This window comes from Capricornis sumatraensis, chromosome 1 (genome assembly GCF_032405125.1).
Source record: "Capricornis sumatraensis isolate serow.1 chromosome 1, serow.2, whole genome shotgun sequence".
Lineage (NCBI taxonomy): Eukaryota > Metazoa > Chordata > Mammalia > Artiodactyla > Bovidae > Capricornis > Capricornis sumatraensis.
The window spans coordinates 140,574,940-140,592,639 of record NC_091069.1 but is presented as its reverse complement, the minus strand read 5'-3'; the positions used below and the strand labels follow the sequence as shown (position 1 = coordinate 140,592,639).

Sequence of the window (17,700 nt, the reverse complement as noted above, 5' to 3'; positions counted from 1 at the left end):
AGATATTTTATAAAAATATTTTTCTGAAAATACCATGCATTTCTCATAAGGCTACAATGTTAAAAACAATCAATCAGTATTAATGATTAGTATGTTAGTCTCTGATTTCCCTGAGGCTATATTTATCTAAAACACAAATAAAATGGTAAGAAATTAGGAGAAGCTGACTAATTCACTAACTAATTTAATGTCAGAATTCAGAAAAGGATGCATGTAGGCCATAATTTAACTAAAGGAGAGTATTTAAGAACATTCTAGCATAAACTGAGTCTTTGACATAGAAAAATATCTGTTTTGTAAGAATTCACTGCCTGGAACTTTCTTATAGGCCAAAGAAATCAGATTTTAAACTTATCCTCCAGGTTAGGGCTTTCCATCAGAAATGCTTATGCAGAAAAAGTGGCTGGATTAGAGCCTTGTCATACTAAGATAACTCTGGAGGGTTCATTTAGAAAAGGTCTAATCGAGACCAGACATTTAAAAGACATACCTAAACAAATAAACCCTAAGGATAGAATTAGAATGAATGGTACTGAGCCCTGGCAGACTATAAGAGCAAGTTTAATTTAGCAAAGTGATGTATCTGACTTGTGAATTGGGTGCTTATATCTCTCTAAATTTAGTCCAACAAAATGTATTTACTAAAAGTTTTAAAGCCAAGACAGTGATTATGGATAAATTACAGATAGTTCCTTGTTTGGGGAAAAAAATATATAGAGAGAGAAAGAGTAACTAAAATAGAAAAGAGGCAAGAATTGTGGAAAAACCTGAATAAGCCTTTTGGCCAACCCAATACTATAGACAATTCTATCTGTTAGACCTTCCTGTCCAAGTAAAATACATGAATTGCAAGTTAATCAGAATGGTTTGCATAAACCTATCTCCTAGAAGGAACTGTGGTGTTGGAGAACACTTTTGAGAGTACCTTGGACTGTAAGGAGATCAAACCAGTCCATCCTAAAGGAAATCAGTCCTGAATATTCATTGAAAGGACTGATGCTGAAGCTGAAGCTCCAGTATTTTTGCCACCTGATGTGAAGAACTGACTCACTGGAAAAGACTCTGATGCTGGGAAAGATTGAAGGCAGGAGGAGAAGGGAATTACTGAGAATAAGCTGGTTGGATGACATCACTGATTCAATGGACATGAGTTTGAGCAAGCTCTGGAAGTTGGTTGACAGGGAAGCCCGGTGCGCTGCGGTCCATAAGGTCACAAAGAGTCCTACTCGACTGGGGCTGAACTGAACTGAGAAGGTTACCCTGAGAATAATACATATTGCTATATAAATAGGAAACATTTTCAACAAGCATAATAGATGATTTTATTAAAGTGAAAGTCACTCGGTCATGTCCAACTGTTTGCAACCCCCTGGACTATACAGGTCATGGAATTCTCAAGCCAGAATACTGGAGAAAGTAGCCTTTCCCTTCCCCAGGGGATCTTCCCAACCCAGGGATCAAACCCAGGTCTCCTGTGTCGCAGGCTGCTTCTTTACCACTGAACCACAAGGGAAGCCCAAGAATACTGGAGTGGATAGCCTATCCCATCTCCACTGGATCTTCCCGACCCAGGAATCCAACTGGGGTCTCCAGCACTGCAGATACATTCTTTACCAACTGAGCTATCAGGGAGCCCAGATGATTTTTATGCTTGGGTTTAAAAAGAAGCTCCAGGAATTGGTGACGGACAGGGAAGCCTGGCGTCCATGGGGTAACAGAGTCAGAAACGACCAAGTGACTGAACTGAACTGAGACTTGGGTTTTAACAGACATATGATTTCAGGTCCAAGATATCTGCAAGTGGGGTAAAAAAGAAAAATCACTACTAACCTTAATAGTCATCTCCTCTATAAACTTATTCCACCTTAAAAGAGTGTGTGTATGCATGTGTGTGTGTGTTTAAGGGTATGAAGGAGCAGAACTTTGGTTAACATTTACATTTCTATGCATTTTTACTGAAACAAGTACATTTTTTGCCCTCTGTGAGAACTACTGAAAAATAAATTTATTAATGTTTAGCTAGTTTTATTCTCAGAAATTTGTATTTTCAGAACCAACAAGTTGAAGAAATAATTCATGAAATTTCCCTGTCTATAATCTACTATAGATGAGTTGTAAAATGGCCACATCTAACAAATACTTAGCCCTTACTATTGTCAAGCACAAACCTATGTGGCTTTTGTATATTAACTCATTTATTTCTCCAACTTTCCCACTAGATATATATCATTTTAAAACTGTTTTACATCAGAGAAAAATGGAGCACACAGAAATGGTATTCACATACCTTGTAAAATTACCCAATTTAAGGTAAATCTGGTTCAAATTACACTTAATCAGAAACTGACTACATTTGAAAAGGGAAATGTAAAACTCTGTGGATCTAATATTTCATGCTAGTTTCAACACATTAATATGGATTAGGAGACTTTTCCCCAATCCTTACCTTTAATCTCTTTGTCGTTTTTGAACCATCTTATATCAGCTGCAGGTTTACTACCAGATGTTTTACAAGTCAGCTGCATCAAGTCTCCCTCCATAACTGGGGATGAAAATCCACTAATTTGAGGTTTCTCAGGAACACCTGAAATTTAGGCAAATGGATGAAATGAACATTAATCTCCAATGCTGATTTGTTTTCGTGACTATTACTTTCACAAACAGGTTAACTGGATGTTCAACAATAACTTCAGTCAAGAAAAATAAAATAAAACATAATAATAAGAAACTGCTATATAATAAAATAAGTTACTTGAAATATAGATATATAGATATTATATATATATATACACACACACATACTGGAAAAAGAAACGGCAACCCACTCCAATACTGTTACCTGGAGTATCCCATGAAGGAGGAGCCTGGTGGGCTACAGTCCATGGGGTCACAGAAGAGTCAGACACGACTTATTGACTCAACAACAATAAGAACATATACATACATACATACATACATACATACATACATACATACATACATACATACAAACACATATGTATGTGTCTGTATAAATATGCGTATGTGTGTATATTATCCAGAAAGCATTTAAAATGCACTTAATTCCAAGTAGTTTTTTTTATTAAAATTTACCAGCAAAAATACTCATTGTAAATCTTAAAAACAAATATTCAATGTATCCTATGATTTACCGCCATGTGTATTTAAGAAGGGAGATTGCTTGCATCAGGAAAAAAAAAAAAAAATCTGCAAACCTTATTTCTTCATCCTTTAGGAAACTGTGATTTAACCAAAATAGCACCTTTCTTTCCTGATTTCATAATTCTTAGAGCTTAAAAGATATTGTTTTCCTCTGTGTACATTTTTCTAGAAAATGCATTTTGGAATAAGGGATTCATCAATAATTGCAACTATACTTATTTTTCTGATTCTTCTGAGGGAAAGACTGTCTCTTGATGTCATTTGTATTAGAAATACAATTATAGTTTTGTGGAACATAGTATGTATTATATTTAATTCTAGTTAATGCTAGCCACTTATTACCTTTTCTAGTCCAAATCATCCAGTGAATAAACAGATGTCTAATATGCAGAGATAGACATGGATGACTTAAATAATAGAACATTACACATTTTGGAGACAATAATATTCTGCTGTCATGATAGAGATTTATTAAAATTTCTTCTAAAAGTGTTCAATAATAAAAGCAGGCTGAAAGCTTCTTTATTGTACTATTTAATTCAGTTTGAAAAGAATAAAATGTAAGAATGTTGGAAGTCACTAATAAAAGAAATGCAAACTAAAAGAACAACAAGAACAATAAAGGTAAATGACAAATCAACGTATTTCATTAGCTGGCTAGCTTTATTTATTTTTTTCTGTTCACCTTCATACTGCTTAAAAAAAAATTATGTTACATCACCATTTAATAAACTGAAAGTAGGCAATTGCCTATTTTTTGGGGTCTCAAGTTGGCTCTCTACAGAACAATGCATTAACCTTAGGCATCTGCTATCCTGAAATACTCCATTTAGTGGGTATATTTTGTCCTTAGTGGCAAACTTGTGAAGATTTTTATACAATCGTCTCAGTGGTACTTGCAAAGAAGCATATTTCATATCCTATGCATAAAACAAATTCACCAGCTGGATTAACTTTAATATTCTCAACCAAAAAAAAAAAAAAAAACCCAGCATGCATTAGTTACTTTAAATACAGTGTTATGCCTTTATCTATCAAAGAACAGAAGGCAAGCTGAGGCAAAAAAAAAAAAAAATCAATCTTTAAATTCCTCTAACTTGTTCAGCACGCAGGTGTGTTTCAAAGAACTGCAGCAATTTCAGCTGATTGGGCCACTGACGTCTGTGGAATCACAGAGCTCTGAGCTGCAACTTTATTTCCCCAGAAATGCTATGAATGTATTGCTTTCTGATGTCACCATAACCTTTAGAAAAATGGCCCAATACTTAGAGAATAAAAACACAGAAGTTGCAAACTGCGGACACAAGCAACTTAATTTCATTTCATTTAGCAATCTAGAAAAGTACAAAGTTAAAAAGCAAGAATTCAAATAGAAATGTCAGGGTCATTTAAATGCACTTAGATATACAAAGGGGTCATATTTGGAAGTCAAAAAATATTAGGAGGAGCCCATCAGTTAACTGATGATAAGATGGATGAGTACACATAGACACATTGATTTCATTATGCTCATTATTCTATTGCTTTATAAAAGAATCACCATACATCCACTAAAGAGCCGATTTGACACAAAGGAACTTAGCTGAAAAATCAAAAAAACCTGTTATCTGTCCCTGGTTAAGAAACAAAATGGCTGTGTGCACTTGGGAAATCATACAGACCTTTACACCTCTTTGTACCTATTTGAGAAATGGGGGAAATGACTGTGTGATTTTTCAAAAAGCCTCTTGATAATCCTCAAAGTGTAGATTTGTTATTGAATGATGTTGCTATATCTGTACACATCTCTCTGGCTTGGGATCACATAGTGTTAGTCCCTTGCACTTACCCAGGACAGTGAGATAGGCCTTGGAAGTTTTGACAGGCATTGTAAATAAAGAACAGGTGTACTGTCCTTCATCAGACAGAGAGACATCACTGACGCTGATACTCAGTTCATGCCAGGAAGCCCGAACCAGCTCGATTCTATTGTCTCTTAAGGCTGGAAAAAAGAAAATATTGAAAATGTGAACTACAACAGTAGACAAAGTCAGTACTGTAAGACCACATATTTTTAGCACAACATAACAAACATGGACTATACAGCCCATGAAATTCTCCAGGCCAGAATACTGGAGAGGATAGTCTTTCCCTTCTCCAGGGGATCTTCCCAACCCAGGGCTTGAACCCAGGTCCCCCACACTGCAGCCAGATTCTTTACCAGCTGAGCCACAAGGGAAGCCCAAGAATACTGGAGTGGGTAGCCTATCCCTTCTCCAGCAGATCTTCCTTACCCAGCAATTGAACTGGGGTCTCCTGCATTCAGGCAGATTCTTTACCAACTGAGCTATCAGGGAAGATTTCCTGGCCGTGAGTATGTCTAAATATTGTTTCCTGAAACATTTTAAAGTAATGTTTACATATATTGAATTTTTAATCAGAATTTTTAAATCAAAGTAGAACTGTGCTCCTTAGTGTTCTCAGAAATAACTTTTTTTAATTAAGTGATTGGATCTAGTATATATGATGCTTTGGATGAGGTAGATATTGATGGTGATAAAAATGGCTTTCCTTCACAGTCTTTCATGAGTTGCCAGTACCAAGAAAAGCTATACAAAAAAATAAAAAATAATCATTAACTTCTATGCACAGACAAAATTACGAAAACTATGACTGCTCATTTCCTTCTAGGAAACCAACAATGAACCTAAGCGTATCGAAAGTTTCTCTGGCCTAGGTGGACTCGCTTTTATCACAGATGAAATGGGATTCCCACCAAGAATTTTGGGAGAGATGAGGCCACCTCCAAGGGGAATCAAGTGGAAGTACGACTGCCATGGAACGTAATCTCTTTCTCCCTTGGGCGGCCATCAGGAAGCCCTTCCCTTTCCTACTGAGAGACAGCAATCAGTTGGACAGCACAGGCAGCGGATAATTCTATAACAATTCTAAAGCAATTACCCACCCGTTTGAAGTGATCTTTGATAAGACTGGCACAACTACCAGGGAAAATAACTCCCAGGTCTGCTCAAACTGACCAAATAGCACCACAAAGTCTCTGAAAACTAAATTGTCAGTGGTACCATAGCCCACAAATGTAAGCTAGGATCTGTGTGATGAATCTATATAGAACAGAACATGTAGATAGTATCCAGATTCTCCTAACATAATAGCCAAACTGTCCAGGACCTGATTAAAAAAAAAAGAATTACTGGTCACACCAAATACGGGGAAAATCAAATCTTTAATGAGAACAAATAAGCAACAGATGCTAACACTGAGTTGAAATGGATGTTAAAATTATCTGACAAAAAGAATTTTAAGAAGTCATTGTAAATTTATTTTAACAGGCAATTGCTAATTATCTTGTAACAACACAAAATAGAAAATCTCAGCAAAGTAAAGAAGTATTTAAAAAAGAACTAAAAGGAAATTATAGAAGTCAAAACTACAATAATCAAAATAAAAACTCGCTGGCTTGGATTAATAGTACAATGGTGACAACAGAGAATATAATCAGTGAACTTAAGGATAGAGAAATATAATTCACCTGATCCAAACAAGAGAGAGAAAATTGGAAAACAAACAAACAAACAAAAAAAAACAGAATCTTAGAAACCTGAGGGAAAATGACACAGTATCCAACATTGTTACCATATGAGTTGCAAAAGATGAGAAAGAGAGTGGGGCTGAAATAATTTATGAAATAATGGTCAAAAACTTCACAACTTAGCACAGGGAAAAAAATCAAGAGGAAGAGTAAATTCAAATAGGATAAACCAAAAGTCTATATCAAGATATAGCTAAATTAAAATTCTGAAATCCAAAGAAAATGAATAAAGCCTTAAGAGTAGACACAGAGAAAGACATATTACCTATAAGAACCAATTCAAATGACAATATGTTAATATTTCTCATCTGAAATTATGGAGGTCAGAGGCAGTGGCACATTTTTCAAGTGCTGAAAGAAAATATCGATAATAAATTCTTATCCAGTGAAACCACCGTTCAGGAACCAGGGGGAAATAAATTTATTTTTGGAAGAAGGAAAACTAAAAAACATGTTCTTCTAGCAGATCTGTCTTAAAGAAAAGTTAAAGTTCTTCAAACAGAAAAGAAAAAAAATGTGAAGCATTAAGAAGGAAGAAAGAACAAGTGACAGAAAAAAGAAAAAAGGGTAAATACAATGTAGACTACTCTTCTGTGTTTCCCCAGTTATTGATCGTTGAGCAAAAATTATACCATCAACTGATGCAGTGTTCAACATGTAAAGATGGATTAGTCAAAGCAAATAAAAAGTGGTAGGGCAAAGGGATATAAAGAAGTAATGTTTTCATACTTTATCAGAAGTGGTAAAACTGGTAGACTGTGATAAGTCATATATGTATAGCATTTCAATACCTGGAGCAACTACTAAGAAAATATACAAAGTGATACATTCAAAAACTCTATAAATAAATTAAGTCTATTTATTTAGTGTCTTGAAATAACTAAAATTATAGACCTGGAGAAAAGATTAATTCTTACCAAGGGTTAAGGTTAGTAAGAGGTGGAGGGAAGTGGAAGGGACATGAGTGTGGTTATAAAACCGGAGCACAGGGGATCATTGTGATGATAGAACAGTTTTGAACGATGCATACATTAACCAATGTATGCATAAAACTGAATAATATATATAAATATATAAGCTATATAAATACATAATATTATCAAAGTCTAGCTAATATATTATATATACATGTAATATAATTACATATACAAGCTGATACATACAGATATTCAATGTTCATATTTAAGTTATTTGTGTGGAGTAAGGCTAAAAGCACAGGTTTTAGTATCAAAGATCTGCTTAAGGCAGTTATATAAGGTTAGGTTTCCTGTGGATAATAATTCCTGATTCATTTCTATCTTTGGATTATGATGAGAACTTTAATATCATGTTACATACAAAGTATTTTAAAACAAATCTGCAATGATTTGCTAAAATATTTTGTCTTTAGAATCCTGATGAGAAACCAAATATTTCGTCTGAAATGTCTCAACTGATTGAGATTACCAAATCCTATCATTTTTTTGAGTTGTTTTATAATTGCTATCTGTCTTGACTAAAATTTAGGCTCTGAAAAGTAGAATAGCTATATTGTAATGTAAGCTTTTTGGGTTACCATATGAATTTAGGTGAATCACTTCTTGTGCACCCCAGTTTGCTGAGTGTTAAGTGGAGATAAAAATTGAGTGAAAATATGAGGAGTATGTCTTAGAGAAATGAATATATGAATATATATTCAAAACCTGAAAACATATTCCTGAAAAGAAAGAAAGTGACACAATTAGTAAAGATATTTTTTTATCATGTAAATATTCTTGATAATTCATTTGTCAAAAAACATAAAGAGCTGCCTGAGGAGACTTTCATTGGACTGAACATTTTAAACAAATCCTACATCCACAGCGTTTATCTTTTCAATTTTGTAAATAGGATGCCATCTGCAGTTCACTTTATCACAGCACTTTAACTATGAAAGAATTAAGAGAAACCTTTTAAAGTCCAAAGAGGGATGTCATATAACTCAAAGGATTCCCTGTGAGAAGGATCCTTGTCTTGCTCATCTCAGCACTCTGCACCATCACTCTCTGCATGGGAGGTTTTCAGTGAATGACTATTGAATTGAAGTTGAGAGCCAAACTGTCTGTTTATGATAACAGCATAGTGAAAAAGAAATGAATTAAGAAGTCCTTTTCAATAAATCTCCACGGGATCCCTTAAGGGAGAAAAGCCCCAAAAAAGAAGAAAAGGGTGTCATGTTTAGACACTGTTTAGCATAAAAGATCTAGAAACATGCTACACTTTTTTTTTTTAAACAAAGTAACATTCATTGAACAATTATTTGAAATACTAAATGAGTGATCCATGAAGTTATTGTCATATTACTTTATGGTTTCCAAATGAACAAAAAAGGTAGTAGGTACTTAGAAATAATCCCTACTTTCTACATAGCAAATTCCATATATTGATACTGAACCTGAATAAAGAATTGTAATATAATATTGTTGGTTGAAGTGAATTCAATCTTTAATAAAATAGAAGTTTGGGAACACAGAATGTTCATGGTTATCCAAATATCTTTTTTAAACAATAAAAGCTCAAATATTTCATTGAAAAAAAATTGTTAAAACTTACCCTAGGAACAATTAAGAGAACAAATGAGTGTGTAGAATAATAGAAAGGTAACTGCTCACACACCATAGAGATTAAAATGAGCCAATGAGCCAAGCAGCTACTCTGAGGTCAAACCTCATCAGTCATTAGGTGCCTGCCACCCAATGGTGAGTTGACTTAAGAGTTCAAAACCCTGCCCTCTGGAGAATTTAATTTTAGCCGCAAATAAGAAGCAGTAACCAATGAGTAAGAATCATTAAATAGGACTTAATGCAGGATAAAATTTATTTTCCCAATATACCATTGGTTCTAAATGGTTCATCAGTCATACATGGATATTTGAGATTCATAACAAGTAAAATAAAAATTCCGAAGATGATCATGTGAAGAATTTTAGACAAATTTTATACTGATTTCTGGCAAAAGTTACTGGCATAGCTAATAAGTTGTTTATTAATTAGTTTTAAACCAAATCAACATAATAACACTAGTACTATTGAATTTATCTGACATTATTCATTTAAGAACCAAACAGAAATTCATGTATACTTGTATTAATAGTGCTCCTTCCTTTAGTGTGATATTTATAAAGGTGATATTTTTAAAGATGATATTTATAAAGGTGGTCACATAACTTCTTGCCAGGTGGTCACATTTTCAAATATCTTTAAATTGATTCCCAGTGAGTAATAATTTATATCAAACTTTAGGGTGCTTAAATAATGATAAAAAGCATATTTTATTATATAATCACTTTCAAGAGACTATTAAAATGCAGCAAATAATGGCTTCATTATGTTTGCTTTTTTCCTAATTCATCCATCTGACCTAAAACTTTACCAAATCAGGATTATCTCTTTATATTTATTTCCATAATATTTATATTTATATTATCTACAGTTTTTTACACATAGCATGGTATATATAGATGCCCATTAAGTTTTATTGGATTAAATTAAATACGTGGGTCATCAGTCTTTTGTATGTAATAATGTTCTATAATTATACATATTAACATCATTTTAGAAAATTCCATGTATTAAGTGAGTATTATATATTGAATGATTTTAATTATTATAATTCACTATATCTTATAGAAAAAGTACTAACAGAAAAAGTCTACATCAAAATGATGTTTATTAATCTCTTAAAAATCCAAGAGAATTCCCCAGCATGGCTATTAAAGAGCACACATACTTAACCATATATTTAGAGAAATAAAGCATAAAATGTCTCACTCTATGTGTAGTTTATGCTACCAAATTTGATTCAACTGACAAGTTTTTGTTGAGAATTCATGATATACCAGACACCATGCTAGGTGTCTTAGGGAAATAGCAGTTTAAAAATAGAATATTTCCCAACCACCTCCTGTCCAACTGGGAGACACATGGTCCCACATGAAGACACTTCAAGTGTCAACTTGGTTACTTAAATTCTCAATGTCAAGCATATATTTCCAGGAGCATAGCACCCTACACTAGGCTTTACTCAAAGCAGTCACTGCATATACTTAGAACGATTTTTAAACATGTTACTTTCCAATCATACATCACTGGTGTGATGAGATTTCAAGAACCATAGATATGTCATTCTTCATTCTTGTTCTCAGCTCAAGTCCTCACCATCCAGGTGCCCCCATTTGATTCCTATAGGGAGTTTAGATATGTCAGTGCAAGCCAAGTTCTGCCTGGGGGAAGAAATATTAAGAATGCTGTGTATAGCCTTTGATTCAATACCAAGCTTCACTGTTGTCTGCTGACTAATAATATAGTCCTTCTCATGATTCTGACTGTGTTGTGTTAAGGTTGTCTGGACTAGCCCTCACCTTTGTGTCCCAACTTCTGCAACAGTCCTGTTCTCTCTGCACGTTATCCATTTAGACCTGTGCTAACTGCCTACTCTGGCTTTGCCCCTACTGATTTCTCTAGAAGTGATCACTAGCTAAATTGGCTTGGGCAATCTGCCAACCCTGTTTTTTTCAGATGGAATATCTACTGTCCCCAAGAGTAAGAATTGGCTGAGTAATTAAGGCTTCAGTGACCAAGCCTTAACACCAAGGCTTTTGGTATACCAGGATTTTTTGTTTGTTTGCTTTTTAATATTAAATCTGTATTTTAATAAATCAGAAAAGAAAAATAAGTCAAATAAGCTCTAATAAAGTTTCAAATGGGTCATATATTCAGGGCTTAACTCTTATCAGACCTCAAAATTAGTGTATTGACATGTATGAGGTCAATATATGCCTCTAGAAATTGTAAACAGGAAAGACAAAGAAGGAAATTGAGGAATTGTTACTCTTATTATGTGTGTGTGTGTGTGTGTGTTTTGGTTAATAGCCACAATGTTTTATTTCTTAATAGCATAAGCATACACCGATTACATTCAGTATATGTTATTTGTAATTGTACTATGGACTGACAGAAATAAAGGAGTTAAACATACAGATGGGATAAATCACAAGATACTGAATCCTTTTCTGTTTTGTTCTTTTACAGTTATACAATATAAAATAATCTAAAGCAATCTCCTGGAAAATTGGTAAAAACAGCCATTGCTCCAGAGCTGATATTTGGTATACCAAGTTTCAACTGGGACTAGATTTTTACTGAAACCATAGTAAATGGAGTTTTAGAAAAGAAATGTGAACAGAACCCAAGCAATAAATCTGGAAACTGTGTCACTGTTTGAAGGATGTTTTCCAAGTGGTAGAATTTCAGTTTTTAAACCACAGCTTTACTTACTTTAAATGTATAAAAAACAAATATTCATTACTCTCTTCTCTATATTTGTAATCTGTTATGATGAAACATTTAAAAAGGCAAAAATATTGCCATACCTAACTAAAATGTACCCCAAATTAATAAACTTGGGTATGTAAAACGTATTAATATGTTTGAAGAATGAATATAGAGTCCATGGTGTTTCTGCTTTCCTTTTCCTTGTCTTTGTAAAGCTTGCCGCTTTTCCTCAGTGTCCTCCTCATGATATATCCTGAGGGAACCCTTTCTATTCTTTCACTGTATTAAATTCCTAAAGCCCTGAATAAGAGACTGCATCCTTTAATACATCTCTGTGTGTGTGCACTCATTCGTATCTAACTCTTTGTGACCCCATGGATTGTAGCCTGACAGGCTACTCTATTCATGGGATTTTCCAGGCAAGAATACTGGAGTAGGTTCCCGTTTCCTACTCCAGGGGATCTTCTATACACCTATATCCCTACCCAATTTTCTCTTTTGTAAGATGATTTTAAAACAGTTTGCCATGTAACGTAAGGCCCTAAATATCAGAAACATGTTTAATTTTCTAGCTTATTTCCCCATCCCTCCTTAAAATGCCTAACCATTTAGAAACACATAAGATTTTGTTCAAATATGGTGAGTAATACATTCTTCTTTAACTAGAGGCATATATTCCCTCTGCAAGTCTCCAGATCAGACTTTTCACTCAAGCTATCTAACATATTGCTTTCTTGATAAAATTTTTCATGCTGTCCACCTCCAGACAGGGATGTGCATGAAGCTTAATAATAATTTGTTGAGCTAATGAGAGAGCAGTATATGGATGTGAGAGTTGGACAATAAAGAAGGCTAAGCACTGAAGAATTGATGCTTCTGAACAGTGGTGTTGGAGAAGACTTTTGAGAGTCCCTTGGACTGCAAGGAGATCAAACCAGTCAACCTTAAAGGAAATCAATCCTGAATACTCATTGGAAGGACTGATGATGAAGCTGAAGCTCCAATACTTTGGCCACCTGATATTATGAGTCAACTCATTAGAAAAGCCCCTGATGCTGGGAAAGATTGAAGGCAAGAGGAGAAGGGGACGACAGAAGAAGAGACGTTATGGCTTCACCGACTCAATGGACATGAGTTTGTGCAAGCTGTGGGAGACAGTGAAGGACAGGGAAGACTGGTGTGCTGCAGTCCATGAGGTTGCAAAGAGTTGGACACGACTGTGAACAAAATGAAAGAGTAAAAATGAAAATTATATGATCCATTATTTATATGCTGATGCATACCATTTCAGATTATTGTTGAACTTCATGTACATTCCTCATATGTACCCTTTGGGCTTCCCTGATGGCTCATTAGTAAAGAATCTGTCTGCCAATGCAGGAGACATGGGTTTGGTTCCCAGGTCAGAAGATACCCTGGAAAGGTAAACAGCAATCCTTTGTAGTATTCTTGCCTGAAAAATTTCATAGATAGAGGAAATTTGCTGGCTACAGTCAATGGGGCTGCAAAGAGTTGGACACAATTGAGCACAGCACAATGCATAGACATGATAAATTTTAATTTTGCAAAATTTGACTTAAAAGGAGTTTGAGCTTTTGATTTTTAGTTTTTAAATCTTTAGATTAGCTTTATCATCTTGTAATGTCAAAATAATGTTAATAGGGATCAAAATTTTAGAAATAAAAAGATATTTTACAATTCTAACAAAACTCATTTTTCTAAGACCACATCTTAATTATATAACTTGACTTAAGTAACTGAAATTTAAAATAATCTAAGACAGTTGAATTGTCATGCTAAACTCTATAGTGGCCTATGCCTGTAAATCTTCTAAACCTATGGATTCAGACACTAAAAACTTATTCTATGTCTTTAAGATTGTAAGTAGGCTTGTCTTGGGCTTCCTTTGTGGCTAAGCTGGTAAAAGAAGCTGTCTGCAATGCAAGAGACCTGGGTTTGATCCCCAGGTTGAGAAGATCCCTGGAGAAGGGAAACACTACCCACTCGAATATTCTGGCCTGGAGAATTCCATGAACTGTATAGTCCATGGGGTCACAAAGAGTTGGACACGACTGAGCAACTTTCACTTTCACTAAGTTTGTCTTTTTATTCCTACTTTCACAATGTCATATGGCAAGAAAACTTTGTAAAACCAAAGCAAATACACTTATGTCTTCTTTTATATCTCTAGATAACCATGTAGGTATCATTATTCCCACTAAATTTTTAGTATGGATTAAATGTTGCATTTCAGTTGCTTAGAACATAGGAATTTTTTTTTTTTAACATTTAACAATAAAGGACTACTCAAGGCCATTGATGGATTACGATGTACACTCTACAAGCATCAGTAACATGCTAACATTGCCATCTTGAGACTATGAATGTCTTCTGAGTGGAAGTGAGCCTGGGGAAGCCTGTGTACAAAATTTTAATGGCAGAGGCCTGGGAGCACACATAGCACGCATACACCATTCCATGTGCAGGCCTACAGCCATACTTCAAGGGAGACTGGTAAATGCAGTCTGGCTGTATGTATAGGAAAGAGAGATACTAGTGAGCAGTTGATACTTTCTGCCTTGATACTGCAGGCTTATATATATCACTACATTTACATATGCTAGTGCACCTATATAAAAATCAATGCATCCAGAAATGATAGAAAGTAATAGATAATATATTTTATCTAAAATAGTTATAATTTCAGTATGTTTGGTACAAACATTCTACCTAGTTACTAAATTATTAAAAAGAATTATAAATTTATTTTTAATGAATATCTTCTCAATGCTACCTTAGATTCAGCAAGGGAGAAATATCAATAGAAGTAACACTATAGTCATTTTCTGTTAATTCTCAAGGTGATAAACATATTCCTAGTTTTAAAAAATGGAAGGTGAATTATTGTGTATTATTTACTAAATTATGTTTTAAGAATAAAAACTATCCAGGATGGTTTATATAAATTATAAAAGAATATTAATTCAGTTCAGTTCAGTTCAGTTCAGTTCAGTCACTCAGTCGTGTCTGACTCTTTGCGACCCCATGAATCGCAGCACACCAGGCTTCCCTGTCCATCACCAACTCCTGGAGTTCACTCAAACTCACGTCCTTCGAGTCAGTGATGCCATCCAGCCATCTCATCCTCTGTCGTCCCCTTCTCTTCCTGCCCCCAATCCCTCCCAGCATCAAAGTCTTTTCCAATGAGTCAACTCTTCACATGAGGTGTCCAAAGTACTGGAGTTTCAGCTTTAGCATCATTCCTTCCAAAGAAATCCCAGGGCTGATCTCCTTCAGAATGGACTGGTTGGATCTCCTTGCAGTCCAAGGGACTCTCAAGAGTCTTCTCCAACACCACAGTTCAAAAGCATCAATTCTTCAGCACTCAGCCTTCTTCACAGTCCAACTCTCACATCCACACATGACTACTGGAAAAACCATAGCCTTGACTAGATGGACCTTTATTGGCAAAGTAATGTCTCTGCTTTTGAATATGCTATCTAGGTTGGTCATAACTTTCTTTCTGAGGAGTAAGTGTCTTTTAATTTCATGGCTGCAGTCACCATCTGCAGTGATTTTGGAGCCCCCCAAAATAAAGTCTGACACTGTTTCCACTGTTTCCCCATCTATTTCCCATGAAGTGATGGGACCAGATGCCGTGATCTTTGTTTTCTGAATGTTGAGCTTTAAGCCAACTTTTTCACTCTCCTCTTTCACTTTCATCAAGAGGCTTTTTTTAAGTCCTGTTCACTTTCTGTCATAAGGGTGGTGTCATCTGCATATCTGAGGTTATTGATATTTCTCCCGGCAATCTTGATTCCAGCTTGTGTTTCTTCCAGTCCAGCGTTTCTCATGATGTACTCTGCATATTAGTTAAATAAACAGGGTGACAATATACAGCCTTGACGCACTCCTTTTCCTATTTGGAACCAGTCTGTTGTTCCATGTCCAGTTCTAACTGTTGCTTCCTGACCTGCATACAGATTTCTCAAGAGGCAGGTCAGGTGGTCTGTTATTCCCATCTCTTTCAGAATTTTCCACAGTTTATTGTGATCCACACAGTCAAAGGCTTTGACATAGTCAATAAAGCAGAAGTAGATGTTTTTCTGGAACTGTCTTGCTTTTTCCATGATCCAGCAGAGGTACATATATGTATACATATATATTTGGCAATTAAAGTATTCAATATTTATTTCATTTCTGACATCAATTTGAAATAAAATTCTATATATCTTCTTAAATTAACTAATAATACACCTCCACTTCAATTTTGAAAGAAAAACTCTACAAATTCTCTATACGATGATGGAATCATCTAAAATGTGAACACTTTACTTGAAAATTCCAAATAAACTTTTGCTAAGATAACTTCTGGAAAAGAAAATACTCACAGATACATATACCTCACCCATATATTATCATTATGTACTAATTTCATCTCTTGGCCAATCCTTATTGTACATTTTGATAGAGAATAAAAGTAGTTCTAAATCTATAAACCCTATGATATATATATATATATATATATATATATATATATATATATATATATACATATATATATATATATGTATTCTGCATGCATGCTAAGTTGTTTCAGTTGTGACCAGCTCTTTGAGACCCCATAGACTTTAGCTTGCCCGGCTCCTCTGTTCATAGGGATTCTCCAGGCAAGAATACTGGAGTGGGTTGCCATGTCCTCCTCCAGGGTATTTCCTGACCCAGGGATCAAACTCTCATCTCTTTTATTTCCTGCTTGGCAAGTGGATTCTTTACCACTAGTGTCACTTGGGAAGCTCATGTTACAAAGCATATATATATATATATATATATATATATATATAGCTCAGATAATTAAGTATTTTTCAAAATATACATATACACACACACATATATATATATATTTCATTCTGGGAACATTTTCACTGAGAAAGTGAACACTGAATAGACTAAGTGGTTATTGGCCCCTGAATATGAGATCATATTTATGCTGCTCAAATTATTGAATGTTAGAAGCTACTGAGATGTTGATTTGGGTTTAATATAGAGACTGTCTTTCTATTTACTGAGTTCTTCACAATTGGTACTGAGCAAACTTATGAGATATGAGCTCTGTCAAAAAATTTGTTTAATTAATGGCTATTGGATCTCCTGCCAGGAATGATTAAATGTCTTTCTCTCATTGCATGAGAATATGTCCTAAGTGACTTTTGAAATCTCTTATAATGATTTTTAGGAAATCTATTTCTGAAATTTACTTAGGAGTAACTGTTAATGCTTTCAATCATAAATTGAATTCATATATTTATTCAATGGCAAATAAGTTCTGATTTTAGTAACCAGGAATCACTAACTCAATGGTATATTATACACAGTGTATGTTTTTATCCATTAAAAAGATCAGAGGATTATTAAGTTGCCTTCAGTGAGTTATACCTTAATTTTATTAATTACTAATAAATTAGTAATTAATTACTAATCTGCTTTTTAAAATCATTTCACACTGATTTACACTTTGTGCTCAGTATGTATTTGTGATCAGACTGACCTCTATGCTGAAAATATTGTCATTTATGTTAATTATTCAACAAAGAACTGCTCAAATAAGCAAATATTTTTCAAAATTCCATCTTTAGAAAGTTAGTATACATACACTCA

The 17,700-nt window shown here is 34.5% G+C and overlaps 1 protein-coding gene across 2 annotated transcripts in view; it reads right to left on the bottom strand.

Moving 5' to 3' along the window:
- Positions 1–17,700, bottom strand: part of CADM2 (cell adhesion molecule 2) — a 394,474-nt gene that overhangs the window by 190,417 nt on the left and 186,357 nt on the right. Inside the window, exons 3-4 of one of the 2 annotated variants that reach the window (XM_068970221.1) lie at positions 4,991–5,143; positions 2,447–2,584 (exon numbers count right to left, since the gene is read on the bottom strand). In XM_068970221.1, coding sequence (XP_068826322.1) covers positions 2,447–2,584; positions 4,991–5,143 — 291 coding nt within the window. Of the gene's footprint in view, positions 1–2,446; positions 2,585–4,990; positions 5,144–17,700 lie in introns of those variants that run through there. The other variant, XM_068970231.1, reaches the window with a different exon arrangement.